The following is a 19,880-nucleotide window of genomic DNA, read 5'->3' on the forward strand; positions in this document are numbered from 1 at the left end:
CTGTTTCTCTTTTGTTAGATCTGTTTTTAATTCCATCCTGGGTTATCAGTTCTTGTTTGTTGTTGGTTCTGCATCTTGTGTACTACAAACATAACATCATTATCACACTCCTTCTAAACACACCTGCCAGTCAGTTTTTGTCATGAATGTTTTTTGTCATTCCTATCTGGTCATTCCGTCCATGTATAGTTACTTTTTCTTACTCGTGCTGATTAGTAAAAATTTAATATATAGTGGAGAAGATGGAAGAAGTCGAGCAGAGCTGTTAATGCTTATCTTGAGGCAAATTGATCAATTTGTCTGTTCGCCCATTGAGTATCAGAGGAAAAGAGGCTGCCTTGCTGTACACGAGATGCTTCTAAAGTTTCGGATGATTTGTGTTAGTGGGTATTGTGCACTGGGCTGCCATGGGAGTTGTGCACATAACAAGCAAATCGACAGGACTCTGTTTAGGAATTTTTCAAAGCTTCCATGTAAATATGTTGTTCCATTAGATACCATTGAATTGCTCTTCTTTCATATATTCTGAAGTATAGTTTTTCTTATCAACCACTAGCTGCATTTGTACTGCCAAGTCGAGAAGCTCTGTGCTTGGGAGATAGGGTTATAATGTACCTTCCACGATGTGCAGACCCAAATTCTGAAGTCCGAAAAGTGTCAGCACAAGTAAGTAGTATATGAGAAGTTGTGCTCCTTTACAGAAAAAGGCACTCACTATTTGAATAGTTTCAGGAATATAGTATGGTCTATATTCTATAATGTGCATGCTCTACTTAACTTCTGTAAGGAGGATATTGTGGACTTGTTCTTAAATAGTCTAATTAATAGTCTAATTAATTGTTTTTGTGCAGATTATTGATTTACTCTTTAGCATCTCTCTTTCACTTCCAAGACCTGCGGGTTCATCTATATCTCCTGAGGTTATAGAATTGTCATACAGTGCATTATCTTCTCTTGAGGATGTTATAGCCATATTGAGGAATGTTAGTTCACTGACCACTTTGTTTATTGCCTTGCTTCTTGTTCTGATTTTTCCATCTTGTATTTTATAGTGTCAGAAAAAATGAGACCAAAGCTCTTGATTTTCATGTATATTTGTATATATATGCAGGATACTTCTATTGATCCATCAGAAGTTTTCAACAGGATTGTTTCCTCCCTCTGCATTTTGCTGACAAAAGAGGAGGTAAGTGTCTTTGATTCTCTGTGTGTGTATTGATCATGTCTAAGTTACATTTAATAACTGTGTTGGCACTGGTGTACAGATGGTGGCTACACTGCATGGTTGCTCAGTTGCTATATGTGATAAGATCAAGCAGTCAGCTGAAGGGGCTATTCAAGCTGTTGTTGAATTTGTTACAAAGAGAGGGGGGGAATTGACTGAAATTGATATCTCAAGGTTTAAAGCATAGTGTATACACCAACACAATGTTACTTGAACTTTGTTGATATCGTACTGTCTTTTGAACTTGTAATTTTGAGCATAGGTTATGGTGACATGACATAATGTTTTTGCCCACAGGACAACCCAATCATTGATCTCTGCTGTTGTGCATGCAACTGACAAGCATTTGCGTGTGGAAACTCTTGGAGCTGTATCCTTTTAATATTTTTAAAGTTGACATATTTCATTGAATATCTTGTCATAATTTTAATTTGTTAGGAAGGTATTGTTTGTTTTTCTCTCTCATATATAATCGGTATATGTTGTTTTCAAGCTGTTCACTAATGGATCCCCTATTAAATAATGACAGTGTGTAAGAAGTATGAAAATGTGCAGCACTTGATCAAAATTAGGAGAGTGAATATTCTAACTAAGCTAGATCATGGGGTGTGCTTGTGTTGTATGATGGAAAGAGACAGTATAAATTGTGGGAGGTTGTGAGATGGGAAGGAATTTGCTTTGACCTGGGAGAAAATTGGTAACTCTTGAATTTGCCCATATCAAATTTTTCGATCTTCTGCATTTCTTATGATCATACATAGTCTTGGTATCATCCTGATATAGGCTAGGGTTTCACTGATAATTGATACCTGTCTCTGATTTTACTTCAATGTTTCTGGTGTCTGTCATTTTCTACTGGCAAATTTATCCTTTACTTGCTAAAGATTTCTTCTTTGGCTGAAAACACTAGCTCAAAAACTGTTTTTGATGAAGTCCTGGCTACTGCTGGAAGGGATACGATCACAAAGGATATATCTAGGTTACGTGGAGGATGGCCCATGCAGGATGCATTCTATGTAAGTCTCATTGTGTTAGAATCTGTTTTATTTCTATTAGAATCATTGTTTCTTATTAGTTATATTTTTTTCCTTATTTAACAGATTATAATTATTGGGAATAATGGGGATATCCTTGAATCATAGGAATCTGGTTGTCTAGGAGTTATTATTATGGTTCCTGTCAAAATATATTTTAGGAAACTTTAGACATTACTCCCATGTAGTTAATTTGTTATATTCCGTGTATCTTGCTATTATTATCTTGCTATTATTACTAGAATAACAATCCCACAATTTTAGGGATTTGTTCCGTAGAATAGGCTGCTCATTAAATAAGCTCTTGTATATATATATATCCAATGCATGTAAGGAGACAGATAATAAAATATATATCCTCTCTCCTAAATTTAATATGGTATCAGAGCCATGTTAGTGTCTATCCTAACCAAATTTATGTGGGTAATTTGTTCCACCCGTTGTCGGACCACTATCGGACCACCCATTAATTTCTACTATCATGCTCGAGATGTCTATACCTCGGTGTGAAGGGTGTGTGTTGGAAGTCCCACATTGACTAGAGATAAGGCCAAATTATAATATATAAGTGAGGTGCAAACCTCACCATACAAGCCGATTTTGTGGGGTTGAGTTAGGCTTAAAGCCCGCTTCTTAAGATGGTATCAGAGCTCTCGATCCTTGGGAGCCTCTGACCGTGTATTTTCATTGCAGCCTTTATTATTGCCTAACCCTAGAATTCCATCACAACCTTCATTGCTGCCCAACCCTAAAGTTCCGTCATAGTCTTTGTTTTTTGTGCCTTAATTGCACATTTTTGTAATGGCTGAAATGGAAAATGTAGACAAGATCCAGAATAATGGAGAATTGCAGAATTTTCATTCAGCTTATCGATTGAATAGAAAAAATTATCTTAAATGGTCTCAACTCATTAAGACCATTCTAAAAGGGAAAGGAAAGGTCAGTCATCTCACTGATGATGCTCCTACAAAAGAAGATGCCAGATCCAAGTCATGGGATGAAGAAGACTCCATGATCATGGCATGGCTATGGAACTCAATGGTTCCGAAAATAAGCGATACATGCATGTTCCTCACTTCTGCAAAGGCCATATGGATTGCAATAGAGCAAACCTACTCTAAGGCAAAGGATGTTGTCCAGATTTATGAGGTGAAAGTAAAAACAATGGCAGCTAAACAGGGCACTAAATCTGTCGCATAGTATGCTAATCGACTCAAATCTTTATGGATGGAATTAGATCATTACAGGGTGATAAAGGCCAAGTGTTTTGAGGATTCAACAATTCTAAGAGAATACATTGAACAAGATCGAGTGTATGATTTCTTGGTAGGCCTAAACCAAGAATATGATCAAGTCAGAATCCAAATATTAGGCAAGGAGAAGGTTCTTGGACTCAATGAAGTAATGGCAATTATTCGGAGTGAAGAAAGCAGAAAGAGTCTAATGCTTGAGACCCCAATTGCGGATAATTTTGCTATGATTGTTGAAGGAGCAACAATCATGGGTGCAGAACAAAAAAAAGTAGGCCCTTTTCCAAGAACAAAGAAGAAAAATGAAGGAGTTTGGTGCACCTATTGCAACAAGCCACGTCACACAAGGGACAAATGCTGGAAGTTACATGGAAAACCTCAAAGCAAAGATTGGGGACACAAAGGAGGCCTTCCAAGGAGAGGGGGGCAAGCTCATGTTGCTGCTGGTCTTGAAAGTCAAGAAGGATCTCTACAACTCAACCATGAGGAGTTAGAAAGAGTAAGGTCCTTTCTCAGTAAATTGGAAAAACCCACACGTACGTGTTCATTGACATATTCTGGTAAGTTCCTATTTTCTTGTGGATTTAATGTCTCAAATACCCCATTTACCCACTATTGGATATTAGACTCTAGAGCCACAGACCATATGACACCATTCCCTAAACACTTCTCCACATATTCCCCATGTCCTAGCAGCAAGAAAATTTCTACGGTTGATGGAACCCTCATCACTGCAGCTGGACAAGAAGATGTCCAAATAACCCCAAACATGATACTAAAAAATGTTCATGTCCCTAAGTTATCCATAAGTCTGATATCTATACAAAAACTTACCAAGGACCTCTTACGTAATGTAATTTTTCATAGCAACTCTTGTATATGGCAGGACAAGAACTCAGGGAGGACGATTGGACATGCTAGAGAATGGAATGGCCTTTACTACATGGAAGGTTTGAGTCTGCCTGTTGAGAGTCACTCTCTAAATACTCAATCCTCCATGGCCAACAAAGAAAAAATCCAATTGTTTCAATGTCGTTTGGGACATCCTTCATTTTGGGTTATAAAGTTAATATTTCCTTCCTTGTTTAAAAATTTAAATCTAGAAGATCTTCATTGTGAGGCGTGTGAGCTTGCCAAACACAACCATGTACCTTTTCCTATCAGCAATAAAGTAAGCAATTCTCCATTTTATCTTGTTCATACGGATGTGTGGGGTCCCTCTAATATTCCTAGTACTTCAGGGGCTAAATGGTTTATAACCTTTATAGATGATTGTACAAGGGTAACATGGCTTTTCCTTCTTAAACACAAATATGAGGTCAAATATATTTTTCTACAGTTTGTTTCAATGATTAAAAATCAATTTGGGGTTAATATAAAAATAATTAGGTCTGATAATGCCAAAGATTACTTCAATCATACTCTAAATTCTTTTTGTCAAAAGGAAGGAATAATCCATGAATCCTCTTGTGTAAACACACCCCAACAAAATGGGATTGTAGAAAGGAAAAATGGGCACTTATTAGATCAAACTAGAGCACTTCTTTTTCGAAATAATGTTACAAAAAGATTTTGGGGGGAAGCTATTCTCACTGTTACTTACTTGATTAATAGGTTACCTTCTGTTTTATCCTCAAAAAGCCCCATGGAAGTCTTAAACTCATTCTACCCACATATAATCCATACAAATAACCTTCAACCTAGAATATTTGGGTGTCTCTTTTGTACATGTTCATAGTAATGGAAGAGGAAAACTTGACCCAAGGGCAATAAAATGTATTTTCTTGGGGTACTCAACCACACAAAAAGGGTATAAGTGTTTTCATCCCCATCCAAAAAATTATGTGTCAAGAGATGTTACTTTCAATGAATGAGTAAGCTACTTTGACCAATCTCATCTTCAGGGGGAGTCTTTAAGAGAGGAAGATGAACCTTTTATATTACCAAATCTGTCTTTTGGACCAGAAACAAAAATTCAAAACAATACTACCACTATATGTGAAGCTGAATCTGAAGAGGAAGAAGTAGAGGTGAATCGAATACCTCAATCTGCACGACCAACAACTAAACCACATGATAATACAAAGTTTGGGAAATATTTGGTGTACACACGAAGAGGAAAGGCCATTCCAAGATCTACTCATGTTCAAGAATCCAATCCTGCAACATTACTTGAGGTAATTCCTTTTGATCCTATAAATTGTAACTCTATTGGTTGTGATGAATTTCCTTCTGAAAAGCCAGTTGAACATATAGATCATAATTTAGACCTCTCAATTGCTCTTAGAAAAGGCACCAGAAGATGCACCAAACAACAACCTTACCCCCTTGACAAATTATTTATCCTTTGAAAAATTCTCACCTACCCATAAAACCTTTCTCACAAGCCTAAACACCACAACTACACCTTCTTCTTATCTGCGGCATTAACTGACAAAAAATGGAAACAAGCCATGGACTTGGAGATGGAGGCGTTGGAGAAAAACAATACTTGGTAGCTAGTCTCCCTATCACATGGAGTTGGGTGCAAATGGGTTTATACAGTAAAGTACAAGTCTGATGGGACTATTGAGAGGTATAAGGCAAGGTTGGTGGCCAAGGGATTCACCTAAACATATGGAGTGGATTACTTAGAGACTTTTGGACCAGTTGCCAAAATGAACATGGTTAGAGTAATTTTGTCATTGGCAGCAAACTACAATTGGGAACTGTAATAATTTGATGTAAAAAATGTATTCCTACATGGGGATCTTGAAGAAGAAATATACATGGAGATACCACCCGGGTATACGGGACAGATTGAGTCCAACACAGTTTGCAAATTAAAAAAGGCACTATATGGGTTGAAACAATCACCTAGAGCATGGTTTGGGAGATTCACCAAAGTTATGACAAGTCTTAAATATAAAAAGAGCCAAGGGGACCACACTTTATTCATCAAACATTCTGATTCAAGGGGAGTAACAATACTATTGGTCTATGTGGATGATATAATTATTACTGGGAATGATAAAAAGGAACAACAAAGGTTGAGCCAATGCCTTGCCAAAGAATTCGAAATCAAGACTTTAGGGAAGCTAAAATATTTTTTGGGGATTGAAGTAGCCCATTCCAAGAAAGGAATCTTCATATCCCAACAAAAATATATCATTGATTTGCTACAGGAAACAGGTAAAACAACTTGCAAACCATCAAGTACACCTGTAGATCCAAATATAAAGTTGGGAAGTGCAGAGGAGGATGTGTCTGTGGATAAAGAAATGTACCAAAGACTTGTGGGAAGACTCATTTACCTATCTCACATTGGGCCAGGTATTGCATTTGCTGTGAGCTTAGTTAGCCAATTTATGCACCAACCAAAGGAAGCACATTTACAAGCTGCACTTAGATTTGTCCAGTATTTAAAAGAGACTCTTGGAAGAGGAATTTTGTTCAAAAGAAATAAGAGTGCCAGTCTTGAGGCATATACAGATGCTGATTATGCAGGTTCAGTTGTGGATAGGAGGTCAACTACTGGATATTGTACCTTTCTTGGTGGAAACCTAGTAACTTGGAAGAGCAAAAAACAAAGTGTGGTAGCTAGATCTAGTGCTGAAGCAAAATTTTGAGCAATGGCCCAAGGAATATGTGAACTTTTATGGCTGAAGATTATATTGGAAGACTTAAGGATAAAGTGGGATGAACCAATGAGGTTATATTGTGATAATAAATCTGCAATTAGTATAGCACACAACCCAATACAACATGATAGAACGAAACATATTGAAGTGGACAGACATTTTATAAAAAAAAAAAGCTTGATAGTGGCTTGATTTGCACCCATATGTGTCCACTCAAGGTCAACTTGATACTCACCAAAGGACTGAGCAGGAGTAATTTTGAAAGAATTATATCCAAGCTGGGAATGGAAAACACTTATTCACCAGCTTGAGGGGGAGTGTCAAAATATATTTTAGGAAACTTTAGATATTATTCCCACGTAGTTAATTTGTTATATTCCTTGTATCTTGCTATATCTTGCTATTATTACTAGAATAACAATCCCATAATTTTAGGGATTTGTTCCGTAGAATAGGATGCTCATTAAATAAGCTCTTGTATATATATCCAATGCATGTAAGGAGACAAATAATAAAATATATATTCTCTTTCCTAAATTTGAGACTTCCTAAAATAGCTCCCTAGCCTTGTATATATGGATTGTATTCTCCGCATAATAATAATATAAGATTCTACCCTAAACTGTGAGAGATAGGATAGTATACCTTTTCTAAATTCTAATATTTTTGGAGAAAGATTTCAACTTCCTTGTTATAGGTTTTCTTGGTGGGTTGTGGTCTAGTCCTCCATTTTTTTTTTCTCATTTATTTTATGGATTAGGGTGTTGCATATGATTGTTATTTGTGGTGGTGTCTGCACAGCTAGGATGAGAATTAATATTGTGATGCTTAGCACTACCTTTTTTAACCTTCTTTTAGAACAATGGTTGCAACATCAACTGAACTCTAGAACACTTGATCATATATGCTTTAATTAACACTATGTTGTGAACAAACTATCCCAAAAAGCTTAAGCTATTAGGTGATGACACTATTGATTTTAATTTTTACATGGACCGAGTAACATTTGTGTTGAAATATTATTAGAAGACGAGTTACATATTGTCATCTTTACTCCTATTTGAAGATTTTTTTAATATATTAATTGAGTTTTTTTGGGTACAACTTTTTCCAGGCATTTTCTCAGCACATGGTACTGTCAGTTTTGTTTCTAGAACATGTGATATCTGTCCTTAGCCAGATTCCGATTCTAAAAGCTGATGTGGACAGAGTTGAGGATAGTCCCGTTGACAGTCATACAGAAGATGGCAAACTACAAGCTGCAATTTTTGCTCTTACTGCTTTCTTCAGGTCTGCATTATCAGCAATGCCTTTTTGCCTTTAAGATACATAAATGATCCAATAATTTTACAAACCATTATTTGATGCAGAGGTGGGGGAAAAGTTGGAAAAAGGGCCGTTGAACAAAACTATGCTTCTGTTCTTTCTGAGCTTACACTGCAACTTGGAAGCTGTCACGGTTTAACCTATTCTGGTCAGCATGAACCATTGAGGTAACCACTTTGAAACTGTGCTTCTGCTTTTGCCTATTTCTGTTCTTACTAAGTTTACACTGGAATTTCACTTGCATGATAGCATCACATTTGCGTTGCCAATCAACTATGTCTGTAATTTATTGTGTTACGTATAAATAACACTTTCAAATTTAAATATTAGGGATAATTTTAAAAGGGTATGTTTTGAAATCTACAGTTCATATTATTTTGGGATGGTTTTCAATGGAATTGGGGAGATATTTTAATTCTGTAGGTAAAAACCCCAAAGTGAGTTTTAACGTCTGACCTATCATTATTTTTTTTTCCGAACATGATATTATATCATATGGTATAGTTGGCATCTTCAAGGGAACCGAACAAATTACAAGTAAAATAAAATTTGTGAAAAACTACTCAGAGAAAGCAGTTATTTGCACTTACATTCTTGTGCAGGAATCTTCTTACTGCATTTCAGGCATTCTGTGAATGTGTTGGTGACCTTGAGATGGGCAAGGTAGACAAATTTAAAATTGCTTCGTGTTAGGGTATAAGATATGGTCTTCAAATTAATACAGAAAGTGTTCATTTATCTAGATTTTAGCTAGAGATGGTGAACTATCAGGAAATGAAAGGTGGATTAGTCTCATTGGAGACATTGCAGGCTGCATATCTATAAAGCGACCAAAAGAGGTAATGTGATTTCAAATATAAGCATTACCTTACATATCCAGAATACCCCATGAGTTAATGATTATATGACCAAAAGGAAAATGCTAATAGGATATTTGAGTATATATTGATGAAATTTTAGTTGTTGGTGTTGGAGATGTAAATCAAACCTTGAGTCACCTTTTCAAGTAAACCCATTTCTGGAAATTGTTTGATAGGTCAAGGCTTTTCAGTTTATGATGATTAAGTTGTTGACATTGTATGTTAAATTGTAATCTCTTTGATAAAATGTTTGGAGTTCAATTCTCTCTTTATTGGATTATTAGTGGTTATGCATGTTGGAGATACGAATCTGAACCATTTGATTATTCTCTTAACAATGCAAGCTTTTATATGTTTTAAGCCTTGGTTTTTATTGAAAGTTATGATAATTATATCAATTGACTGTTATTTTATTTGTATTGGACAAGTCTCAATAATTTAATATTATTTAGTTCAGTTTGAAGGACTGTGCGTAATAGGCTATTTGATGCCTGCCCACTAGTCATGAATATCTATTATTCCTAATGAAATGAAATCAATATTTCAAAAATCAGTTTTTGCATACATTAGGTTGGATAGGTTATGATGGTATCACTGGAATACAATGATTACTTTAGCTGATTGTTTTGTTTAAAATACTATTGTCATCAATATAGTGGTCTGTGATTTGGTGTTAATTTCAGTTTCCCTTTTCTTTTTCAATAGGAGGTGTCTCATCTTTTCTTTATTTATTAGTTACTTATTCTAGCTCCAATCAGTCACCTTCCTACTCTTTTTCCTTCACGAATACTGATTTGACTGATATTTGGACTATGGAATAGACTACATCAAGGAAAGAACCTGACTAACCAGCAGAAGTGACTGCACTTTTTTTTTCTGCTTTTAAGAATGTCTTGCATTTGACCTTCTGCTCTCATTTTCAGCAAATAATACGATAGAAAAGTTATATTGTTGGGGATCATTTTCTTTCCTTGAGAGCTATTTAGTAAAACATTGTATGCCTTCTGAAGTGTTAACCTGATTGACCAACTTTCTTTCCTTGTTGGATATATAGGTACAAAATATTTGTCTATTTTTGAAAAACTCATTGCATCGACCCCAGAAATATCAGAGGGAAGCTGCAGCAGCTGCACTATCAGAATTTGTTCGGTATAGGTGAGTGGGTATATAATGACACTTTGAATAATTGCCACCACTTGAAAAGATTAATCTGAAAGAAAGAAGATTCTTATTCATTTGATTAATTTGAAACAATACCTCAACCTCTATCTATATATAGAGAACCGAAACCCTTAGTAATAATTGTTGAGAGATCTCTAAAATCTTCTAATAGCTTCTAGTAGTACACTTAATATCCTACTAATAACACTCCCCCTCAAGATAGTGAATAAATATGTATCGTTCCTAGTTTGTATGTGAGATCATGAAATCATTTAGTAGGAAGACCTTTGGTAAATAGATCTACTAACTAAAGTCCAGATGAGACACAAGAAGTAGGGACAATGCCATTATCCAATTTCTGATGAATAGTGTTGATCTATCTTTGTGTTTCATCCTATCATGTTGAACCAGATTATGAGCAATGCTAGTAGTTGACTTATTATCAAAATGAAGAATCATAGACTCTTCAATGCCACTTTAAGATCATGTAGAATAATTCTCAGCTATAACAATTTAGACATCCCATGTGCCATAGCTCGAAATTTAGCCTTTGCACGAATGCTATTGAAAACGGTGATAATGGTGTCATGGTGGAAATCGGTGGAGGTTTTGGTCCTTGCCACAACAACATGATGGTGGCGATGTGGATTTTTCATGGCGCCCCCTTTTTGGATATGGGTAGCGGATGCAGAACGGCAATGGCGGAGAAGGAAACGCTATTGAAGCAGCAGTGGCTTGGAGAAGAAGACTCTTTAGCTAGGGCAGCAGTGCTGGTAAAAAACACTAGTTTAGGAATTTGAGTTCTGTTCTATTTAGGGTGTTGTATTGGGTTTAAAGCCCAAATAACAATTTAGAAGAAATTGGCCGTTTATGGCCCAATAAAGTCTTTATATTTAACCTAATATTCAAATAATACTTAAACTTCTTCTCCTTCAGCCTAGTGTTGCTTGCCTTGCTCTCCACCACACACCATCGTTCACTTATGCACGACGCCGCGCATCGCCATCAGTTGTTGATTTTAGCATATTGCATGTCTTTTTTATTTTTTGTGAAGTGTCACCTACGTTCTTAATTTTTTTTCTTCTTCCTTTCCATATTTGAATTCCTAGACATAATATTATCACTTTTGCATAACAATTATATTTCTGTATTTTTTTAAAATATATATATATATATATATTATTTCTTCTAATGGGATATGATTTTCGTTATAACTTTATAAAGGATTTTTGGGGTTTCTGATATTTTCTGTTATCTAATATCGGTAACACGATAACACTACTATGCACTAGACATTGCAAAGACATTTTGTTTCTTACTTCTCCAAGTCATTAAATTTCCACCCAAGAACATGTAATATTGTGAGGTGGATTTGCTATCTATGACAAATCAGGCCTAATTTACATCAAATTACACTTCCATTTTTAGTTTTTCGTTCCTCTTCAACAATAATCCCCTTCTTGGGCTTGTTTTCAAATATTGGAGGATTTTGTTCACAACTTGTAAAGGTTTCTCACAACATAGGCTATCTTTGGTCTAAAGCGAGCTAAGTAAATGGACTTCCCCATAAGCCTTTATTCATAGTAGAACTGTCTTCATTACTCCCAATTCTATGGTTTTGTTTTTTGGGAATTCTAGTGGTCTTGCAAAGGTTCAAGGGTATCAGAAGGAGCACTTGCTCCTAGCTCAGACAATTGGAGTTGGTCTTTTGGATCATGTTAGGTTGCTTTTGGCTCCTCTGATATTATGTATGCAAGAAACTCTTTGGATCACTAATGTTTGGAGTTGACCTCTACTCAGGTACATAGATGCCTTTGTTAGGAGCAACTTTAGAGACATAACTAATTACTATAGCTAACTTGACTATCGAACAAAGATACCCTTGTTAGGAGTAGCTTCAAAGATAGCCATACAAGATGTGCAAGGTGAAGTTTCAGGAGTACCAAGAGTAGTATCAGTATGAGACGATTCCTGTATTAAAGAGGTAAAAAGATGATTCAAGAGATTCAAAAGACTCAGAGAATGGTAACAACGATATCCCTTTTTTATTAGATGCATAACCATTGAATATGTATTTAACAATTCTAGGATTTAACTTTCCATGGGAACTGAATATGGACAAACACTACACATCCAAACATCTGACTTTGAAGACTAGAAATAGGAACGGATGGAAAGAAGGACATACTTACCCCAATACAATTAAGGGATACAAATTTGGAAAAGGAGTGTGCTTGTGACCTCAAGAAGATGCCTATTTTTATTTTCCTTTCAACAATGTCATTTTGTTTATCCAGACATGTGAATTCATGAACAACACCATTTTTGGAAAGAAATTTAGACATATTGCCTCCCATTATAAGAACCCAAACATTTACTTAACTTTCCAAATTGTGTTTTTATCATATGGAAGAATGTAACGAAGAACGTAAAAAGGTCTGACATTACCTTTTTGAGGAAAATTAATTTAATACGGGTACAATCATTAGTAAAAGTGACAAACCATTTAATACTAGATATACTAGAGTTTGATGTAGGTCCCCAAATGTCATGATGAACTAAACAAAAAAGATGAAAACTTTTTGTTTTACTAGGAGGATATGTGACCTGATGGTACATTGCAAGTCAGCATACATCAAATTTAAATTATTCAATGGACTTTGAAAATATGGAGGGACACGTAGATTTTAGAACAAAAAAGGATGAATGAAATAGATGATAATGGAGAATTCAGATTTGAGAAGACTAAAAAATCTAGTTATATCACTTTCGTTTAGGTCATCCATCATTCAATACCTTTTGAAATTACGTTTCCTAATTTATTTCAAAAAGTTCACAAACAAATGTTTCATTGTGATTCATGTGAATATGCAAAAGCATATGCTTTGAGTTTCCCTCTAGTAATAATAGAATGAATGTTACCTTTGCATTAATACGTAGTCATGTATGATGAAGCTCTAGTATTCCTAATCTTTTTGGGGCTCATTGGTTTGTCATATTGATTGATGATTGCACACAAGTTTTATGGGTATTTCTCTTGAAACAAAAAAGTGAAGTGAGTCAGGTTTAGTTGAAAATAGGACTGATTTTATTATTCAAATTCATAAAAAATACATTCTCATATCCTCTATTTGTAACAATCTAATTCTCCTAAAAAGGGAAATAGGGAAACTAGGTAAACAAAATAAAATAGAAGATTATATATCTATTTTCTCTAAAGATATCTTCTCTAATTACAACACTCCCCCTAAAGTTGGTAAATGAATATCAATCATTCCCAACTTGCCTACAAGATCTTAAAATCTACCCGGAGGAAGCCCTTTTGTAAAAATATCTGCTATTTGAAGTTCTGTAGGAACACGAGTTGTAATCACAAAGCCTCTGTCAAGATTATCTTTGATGAAATGTTTGTCAATCTCAATGTGTTTGGTTCTGTCATGCTGTATTCGATTATGGGCTATGCTCATGGCAGACTTATTGTCACAGTGTAGTTGCACCGGGTTCTCCACTTTGACTTTAAGATCATCCAAAATGATTTTCATCTAGAGTCCTTCACACATTCCTTGAGCAAGAGCTCGAAATTCAGATTCTGCACTAGAATGAGATACTCTATCTTGCTTTTTGCTTCTCCATGTTACCAGACTATCTCCAAGAAACACATAATACCCAAAAGTAGATTTTCTGTCATTAATAAAACCTGCATAGTCAGCAAGAGCTGCCAATTTATCTTTTAATGCCAATTTTTCTGTTTCATCGTCTCCTGCAATAATCATATCATCCACATAGACAAACAATAGAGTGAGTTTACCTGTAGAAGAGTGCTTTATGAATAGAGTGTGATCTCCTTGGCTTTGTTTGTATTACATGGAAACCATTGCTTTTGTAAATCTTCCAAACCATGCTCTGGGGGATTGCTTAAGCCCATACAATGCTTTCTTCAGGAGGCATACCTTGTTTCTTTCATTTTTCACTTCAAAGCTTGGGGGAATCTCCATGTATACTTCCTCTTCTAGATTTCCATGAAGAAAGGCATTCTTCACATCCAGTTGTTGTAAGTCCCATCCAAAATGAGCAGCCAAAGCGAGAATAACTCGAACTGTATTCATCTTTGCCACTGGGGCAAATGTCTCCTCATTGTCAATTCCATATGTTTGGGTTTATCCCTTTGCCACCAATCTAGCTTTATATCTTTCTATTGTCCCATCTGCCTTATGCTTCACGGTGAATATCCATCTACACCCTACTACTGCCTTCTTGTCGCTTGGCTTATCAACAATCTCCCTAGTTGAATTTCTTTCTAGTGCATTCATCTATTCTTTCATGGCTTGATTCCAATGTTCAAGTTTCATGGCCTCCTGGATTGAGGTAGGAATTTCTGTGGCATCAATGGCAGTAATAAAACTTTTGTGCTTATTAGAGAGATTGTTAGTGCAAACATACTGAGAAATAGGATATTTAGCACATGATCTTCTTTCCTTTCTCAATGCAATGGGTAAATCCTTAGTAATACTTATCTCCTCCTCATTCATATCTTTAGGGATCCTCACCTCCGGATTAGACAATTCTTCTTGCTCAAGAGTCGAATTGGATTGTTTTCTTCTTTCATATTTTTTGCCAAAAAATTTGTTTTCTTCCTCTTGGTCTTGGGCATCCTCCAAAGACAAACATGGTAATGACAAGAAGGAGAGTTCATCCACTTCAAATGTTTTCTCCCCCTGAAGTGGTGGACTGTCATAAAAGGATTGTATTTCATGAAAGGTGACATCCATGTTGATAAAGACGCGACGACTCTGAGGATGATAACATTTGTACCATTTTTTATTAGAAGGATACCCAATAAAGACACATTTAAGAGCTCTGGGATCTAATTTACCACGATTAGGATGATGAGAGTGAACAAAAACAACACATCCAAAGACTCGACTAAGTAGACTCGTTAGTAGGGAAGAAGGAACAAAAGACAAAAGACTCTATAGGACTAATGCCATTTAAGATACGAGTTGGTAACCTGTTGATGAGATATGTGGCAGTTAACACAACTCCTCCCCAATAATTTTTTGGAACAGACATTTGAAAAAGAAGAGCTCTAGTTACTTCAAGAAGATGACGATTCTTTCTTTCTGCAACCCCATTTTGTTGAGAGGTGGTAACACATGTTAGTTCATGAACAATACCATTATGAGACAAAAAATTGAGAAATTCATGATTCACATATTCAGTACCATTACCATACCTAATTCTTTTGATATTTTTTCGAAATTGATTTTGGACAAGATGGAAAAAATTAAGAAAAATTTGAAAAACTTCGGATTTATTTTTCATAAGGTATGTCCACGTGATACAAGTACAATCGTCAATAAAAGTAACACACCATTTCGCTCCAGAAATAGAATCTATGACAGGACCCCAAACATCAGAGTGAATTAAATCAAATGGAGAAATACTCTTTTTATGACTAATAGGATAAGTTGCACGATGGTGTTTTGAAAATTGACAAATATCACAATTAAAAGACTCAACATACTCTTTGGTAAACAAGTGGGGAAATAAGGACTTGATAAGACTAAATGAAGGATGTCCATGGCTTTGATGATGTAACCATATTTGGGATTTTGCCCACGTCTCATATGTTGCTTGTTGACTCATGATTTTCGTGTTGCTTTGGTCTTTAAACTCTAAAAAATGCAACCCACTCTGCTCCTTAGCCGTTAAAATTGTCTTTCCCGTGGCAATGTCTTGAAAAACACAATAACTTGGAAAAAATGTTATTGAACAATTTAAATCCTTTGTGAGTTTTTGCACAGAGATAAGACTATGAGCTAATTAAGGAACATGTAAAACATCCTTCAATACAATAGATGAGTCCAAAATTATATTCCCAGAGTGGCATATAGGTATACCCTGATCATTCGCAGCTATAATAAGTTCTTTATTTCTTTTACCATATGAGTCGAAGGACACACTAAAAGGTGTCATATGATCAGTTGCACCCGAATCAAGGATCCAAATACCTTCAGACATATGACCAACAATATTGAGACAAATCTTACCTTTTATGGACAAAGTACATGATCCAAAGGGTTTACCTCATTGATTCAACCATTGCTTTCAAGTGCTCGAGATCCTTTTTTAACACGATCGCGTGTGGGTCACACCGAGAAAAAAAGGAGCAGAACTTAAAAGCTCAAATCTACTCAAATATAGGCCAAACGGTTCGTCACCAACCCTAGGAACAGACTCAGGCAGCTCCGGCGACTCTGTCTGTGGCGACGCCTGCGAGTGGGTCACACCGAGAAAAAAGGAGCAGAACTTAAAACTCATATCTACTCAAATATAGGCCAAACAAGTCGTCACCGACCCTAGGAACAGACTCAGGAGGCTTCGACGACCCTGTCTGTGGCGGCGGCGGCGAGTGGGTCTCGCCGGAGGTGGGCGCGTGGGCTACACGCGCCAGCGACGATGGAGGCGCGTGGCTACGCGTGACGACTCCTCTTACGGAGCGACTTCCGGCGTTGTGATCGCCTATGTTGGGCGCACCTTTCTGCCTTATCAAGGACCCCAACCGGCAACGGTGGCAGCGGCAGTGGTCAGACAGTGGCGGCAGCGCGACTGTGCAGCGGAACGGAGCCCCAAGAACGATAGCTCTGACACCAAGTTGAAAGTAGGACTGATTTTATTATTCAGAATCATAAAAAATACATTCTCATATCCTCTATTTGTAACAATGTAATTCTCCTAAAAAGGGAAATAGGGAAACTAAGTAAACAAAATAAAATAGAAGATTATATATCTATTTTCTCTAATTAGGAAGATTCTAAAGATATTTTCTCTAATTACAACAGGTTTTCAACATCTTCATCCAAAGGATTAAAAATCAATTCCAGACAACCATTAAAAGAGTGTGTTCATATAATGCCAAAGATTTTTTCAACCGAACACTTTCCTCCTTCTTCAATGAATCAGGGATAATTCATGAATCCCTTTGTGTAAACACCCCACAACAAAATGGGGTGTCAGAATGAAATATTAGGAATCTCATAAATGTAACTTGAGCCTCTCCTCCCCATAAGAATGTACCAAAACAATATCGGAGAGAAGTTGTCTTTACTGCTACCTATTAGGTCAATCTTCTATCCTTAACAAGTCTAAACAATTTTAGTCTCATTCAAGTACTCTCCAAATTTTTCTCAGACTTTAGGACAACAGATCATGTTGTACCTCGAGTCTTTGGTTGTGTATTTGTTGTCCATGTTTATCCTAATCATGGGGTAAACTTGATTTTGGGGCTGTTAAGTGCATATTTATTGGTGTCTCATGATGTCACCTTTGATCAAAACACACTATATTTTCAGCCTTATCTTTAGGGGCAAAGCTTATGTTAGGTTCCTGGGTTGGAAACCTAACTATCAACACTCACAGTAATCAAAAGAACAAAGAAAGAATGGATTTCTGTATTGATATTGAGAACAAAGTACACTGATAGCGCTAAGGCCTCTTCTGGCCAATGTCTAGATTTACAAAATAATATTCAAAAAAATTCCCCTCTAACCTGAAATAGAACTCTATTTATACAAGACCCCATCCCGCCTTTTCTAATTGCTCTCACCTCCATCCCGCCTTTCCTAACTGCTCTCTCATTTCCCTTTCCTTCTCTCCTCTTACCTTAGATCCTATCGCTTATGCATTGAAGATAAGGTTAATTCACTCTCGACATAGTACCTAAGTTTCCCAAATTTAAGTCCCATTAATACCCCCACCATCTATTAAGTCTAATACTTAACCATCTACTAAGTCTAGTCATGTTCCTAATAATTCGCCATCTACTCAGTCTAGTTATGCTCCTTCTCCTATTTATTCTCCTAATTTGAAGCCCAAAGATAATTGGAGAACAAACTCAGGGGAGAATGGAAGCCTTGAAAAAATGTTTGATTACTGAATTTTAAATATTTCTTGTGCATTGAAGTTGTTCATTCCCATAGTGCTATTTTCATCTCTCAACAGAAATATGTGCTGGATTTATTGGCTGAAACTAGTAAATTAGGATGCAAATAAGTAGAGACACCTATTCAGTCACAAGCTTGGTGAATCAATTGAAGATGTGATTGTTGATAGGCGTTCTTATCGAAGACAGGTTGGGAAATTGATCTACTTGTCTCACCCTAGGCTCAACATTGTGTATGTTGTAGGGGTTATAAATCAGTACACGCATAATCCAAAGGAAGGAGACTCATCTTGGAACTTTTTATCACATTCTACAGTACTTGAAAGCAACTTCTAGAAAAGAGTTCCATGCTTCCAACATGAGACTCAAGTCACAACTTGTAGTTGGATCTTATCATGCTTATATTGGTTGTATAAAATATTTTAAAATTTCGATAGTAAAATTTTTGTTTTAAAGTTTGTAGATATTGGTCTTATTAGTCAATCTCTAATCCCTACCTTTGAGTCTCTTATAAGGAAACCCCAAAAGAGGTTGCAACTAAGTAGGGTCATGGGTGATCACAATTATAGGGACTTTTCATCAACAACCAAAAAATCTTAAAAGTCAATGAAACAAATAATCATTTCTTTAAAGTTGAGTAAACAACATGTTATAAAATTGATTTAATTTCTAAAATAATTGTGGATAAATAAGAGAATATTTTGAAATTGTAAACTGTAGTTAGCATTAACTAGAATAAACTCTAGTCAGTATAATTGTTTGTATGCAATGTATATTTTCTTGATTCAATAGAACTTTTGAAATAATTTTATGGATGAAGTCATTCATTGACAATGTTTATCTTTCATTGGCACTATATTAATTAATCACCTGCTTTCCTTTATGCATTTGTTGACTTATTATGATCCTCAATTGAAGTTCATATTGATTTCATCTTCATTATATAGTGGTGGACTTGGTTCACTTTTGGAGCAAATGGTTGAGGTTTTATGTCGACATGTATCAGATGAGTCTTCAACTGTTCGACGATTATGTTTGCGAGGATTAGTGCAGGTATTGTGTTTCACCTATGATACTTTGTCATGACTTATGCCACCATGGTTTCTTTGTCTTCAATAATATTTATTTTAACAAGAACTTAAGCCAATTTATATGCTTGATTTCTTGCCAACTATCTTCTCTTTTTTGCATATAATTAGTTTTTCTATATGAGAAATGTGGTTGTTTATGTGTAGTGACAATCATCAGATTGAGACTTTGATGAATGTTATCATATTTAATTCTATGTTGTTTTTAGTTTATTTTTCAGTTTTAAGGTTTTTTAAGAGCTATCTATCTATCTATCTATATCTCTATATATATATATGTATATATATAGTCCTTAATCCAATATGATCATTGAATTGTGGCATATGTTATGAGTTAGAGTTTGAATTACAAGTAGTAAATCTATATATCAACA

At 35.7% G+C, this 19,880-nt stretch overlaps 1 protein-coding gene across 10 annotated transcripts in view; it reads left to right on the forward strand.

The window, feature by feature from the left end:
- LOC108322435 (protein SHOOT GRAVITROPISM 6) overlaps positions 1-19,880 on the forward strand; it is a 68,290-nt gene that overhangs the window by 27,586 nt on the left and 20,824 nt on the right. For 9 of the 10 annotated variants that reach the window (XR_001831605.2, XM_052872739.1, XM_017554512.2 and 6 more), the window contains 13 exons: positions 235-473; positions 557-666; positions 852-983; positions 1,112-1,186; positions 1,266-1,399; positions 1,523-1,595; positions 2,110-2,241; positions 8,244-8,419; positions 8,500-8,622; positions 9,058-9,118; positions 9,199-9,294; positions 10,370-10,470; positions 19,366-19,471. Coding sequence is in view for 9 of the 10 variants with exons in the window: in XM_052872739.1 (XP_052728699.1) it covers positions 235-473; positions 557-666; positions 852-983; positions 1,112-1,186; positions 1,266-1,399; positions 1,523-1,595; positions 2,110-2,241; positions 8,244-8,419; positions 8,500-8,622; positions 9,058-9,118; positions 9,199-9,294; positions 10,370-10,470; positions 19,366-19,471 (1,558 nt within the window). In the remaining variant the exon portion in view is untranslated. The remainder of the gene's footprint in view (positions 1-234; positions 474-556; positions 667-851; positions 984-1,111; positions 1,187-1,265; positions 1,400-1,522; positions 1,596-2,109; positions 2,242-8,243; positions 8,420-8,499; positions 8,623-9,057; positions 9,119-9,198; positions 9,295-10,369; positions 10,471-19,365; positions 19,472-19,880) is intronic. The other variant, XM_052872736.1, reaches the window with a different exon arrangement.

The sequence above is a fragment of the Vigna angularis genome, chromosome 2, assembly GCF_016808095.1.
Source record: "Vigna angularis cultivar LongXiaoDou No.4 chromosome 2, ASM1680809v1, whole genome shotgun sequence".
NCBI lineage: Eukaryota > Viridiplantae > Streptophyta > Magnoliopsida > Fabales > Fabaceae > Vigna > Vigna angularis.